This window comes from Buceros rhinoceros, unplaced genomic scaffold (assembly GCF_000710305.1).
Source record: "Buceros rhinoceros silvestris isolate BGI_N320 unplaced genomic scaffold, ASM71030v1 scaffold21807, whole genome shotgun sequence".
NCBI lineage: Eukaryota > Metazoa > Chordata > Aves > Bucerotiformes > Bucerotidae > Buceros > Buceros rhinoceros.
In genome coordinates this window covers 7,823-8,379 of record NW_010423047.1, presented here as the reverse complement: position 1 = coordinate 8,379, position 557 = coordinate 7,823, and the positions used below count along the sequence as shown (strand labels likewise).

The 557-nt window shown below is 68.4% G+C and overlaps 1 protein-coding gene across 1 annotated transcript in view; it reads left to right on the top strand.

Moving 5' to 3' along the window:
* Positions 1–557, top strand: part of NPTXR (neuronal pentraxin receptor) — a gene marked incomplete at both ends in the record, with an annotated part of 2,371 nt that overhangs the window by 1,595 nt on the left and 219 nt on the right. Inside the window, one exon of the mRNA XM_010140298.1 lies at positions 1–172. This exon is cut by the window's left edge and continues 5 nt beyond it. Within this exon, the coding sequence (XP_010138600.1) occupies positions 1–172 (172 nt within the window). The remainder of the gene's footprint in view (positions 173–557) is intronic.

Here is a 557-nt window from a genome sequence, read left to right as displayed (position 1 = left end):
GGGCGCAGTTCAGTGTGTGGGACCACATGCTGGCACCGACGGAGATCCTGGGCTTGGCCAACTGCACCTCCCACCTCCAAGGCAACGTGATCCAGTGGGACGACCAGGCGGTGGAGGTCTTTGGGGGCGCCAGCAAGCGGAGCTTCACCGCCTGCGAGGAAGGGAGGAAGGCGTGAGCGGCCCCTGCCCCCTCTCCAGCACCAAGGAGCCCAGCGGCAGCCCTGAAGCAGGGGGCCCCCTTCTCCCCTCCCAGATCACAGAGCCTCACCAGGGGCAACACTTGAGCCCCCCGCGCTGGTGCCACAGGAAGGAGGGGGGCTCCTGGCATCCTTCCTCTTGCTCCTTCACCGCCTGCGAGGAAGGGAGGAAGGCGTGAGCGGCCCCTGCCCCCTCTCCAGCACCAAGGAGCCCAGCGGCAGCCCTGAAGCAGGGGGCCCCCTTCTCCCCTCCCAGATCACAGAGCCTCACCAGGGGCAACACTTGAGCCCCCCGCGCTGGTGCCACAGGAAGGAGGGGGGCTCCTGGCATCCTTCCTCTTGCTCCCGTGCTGGCGGCGT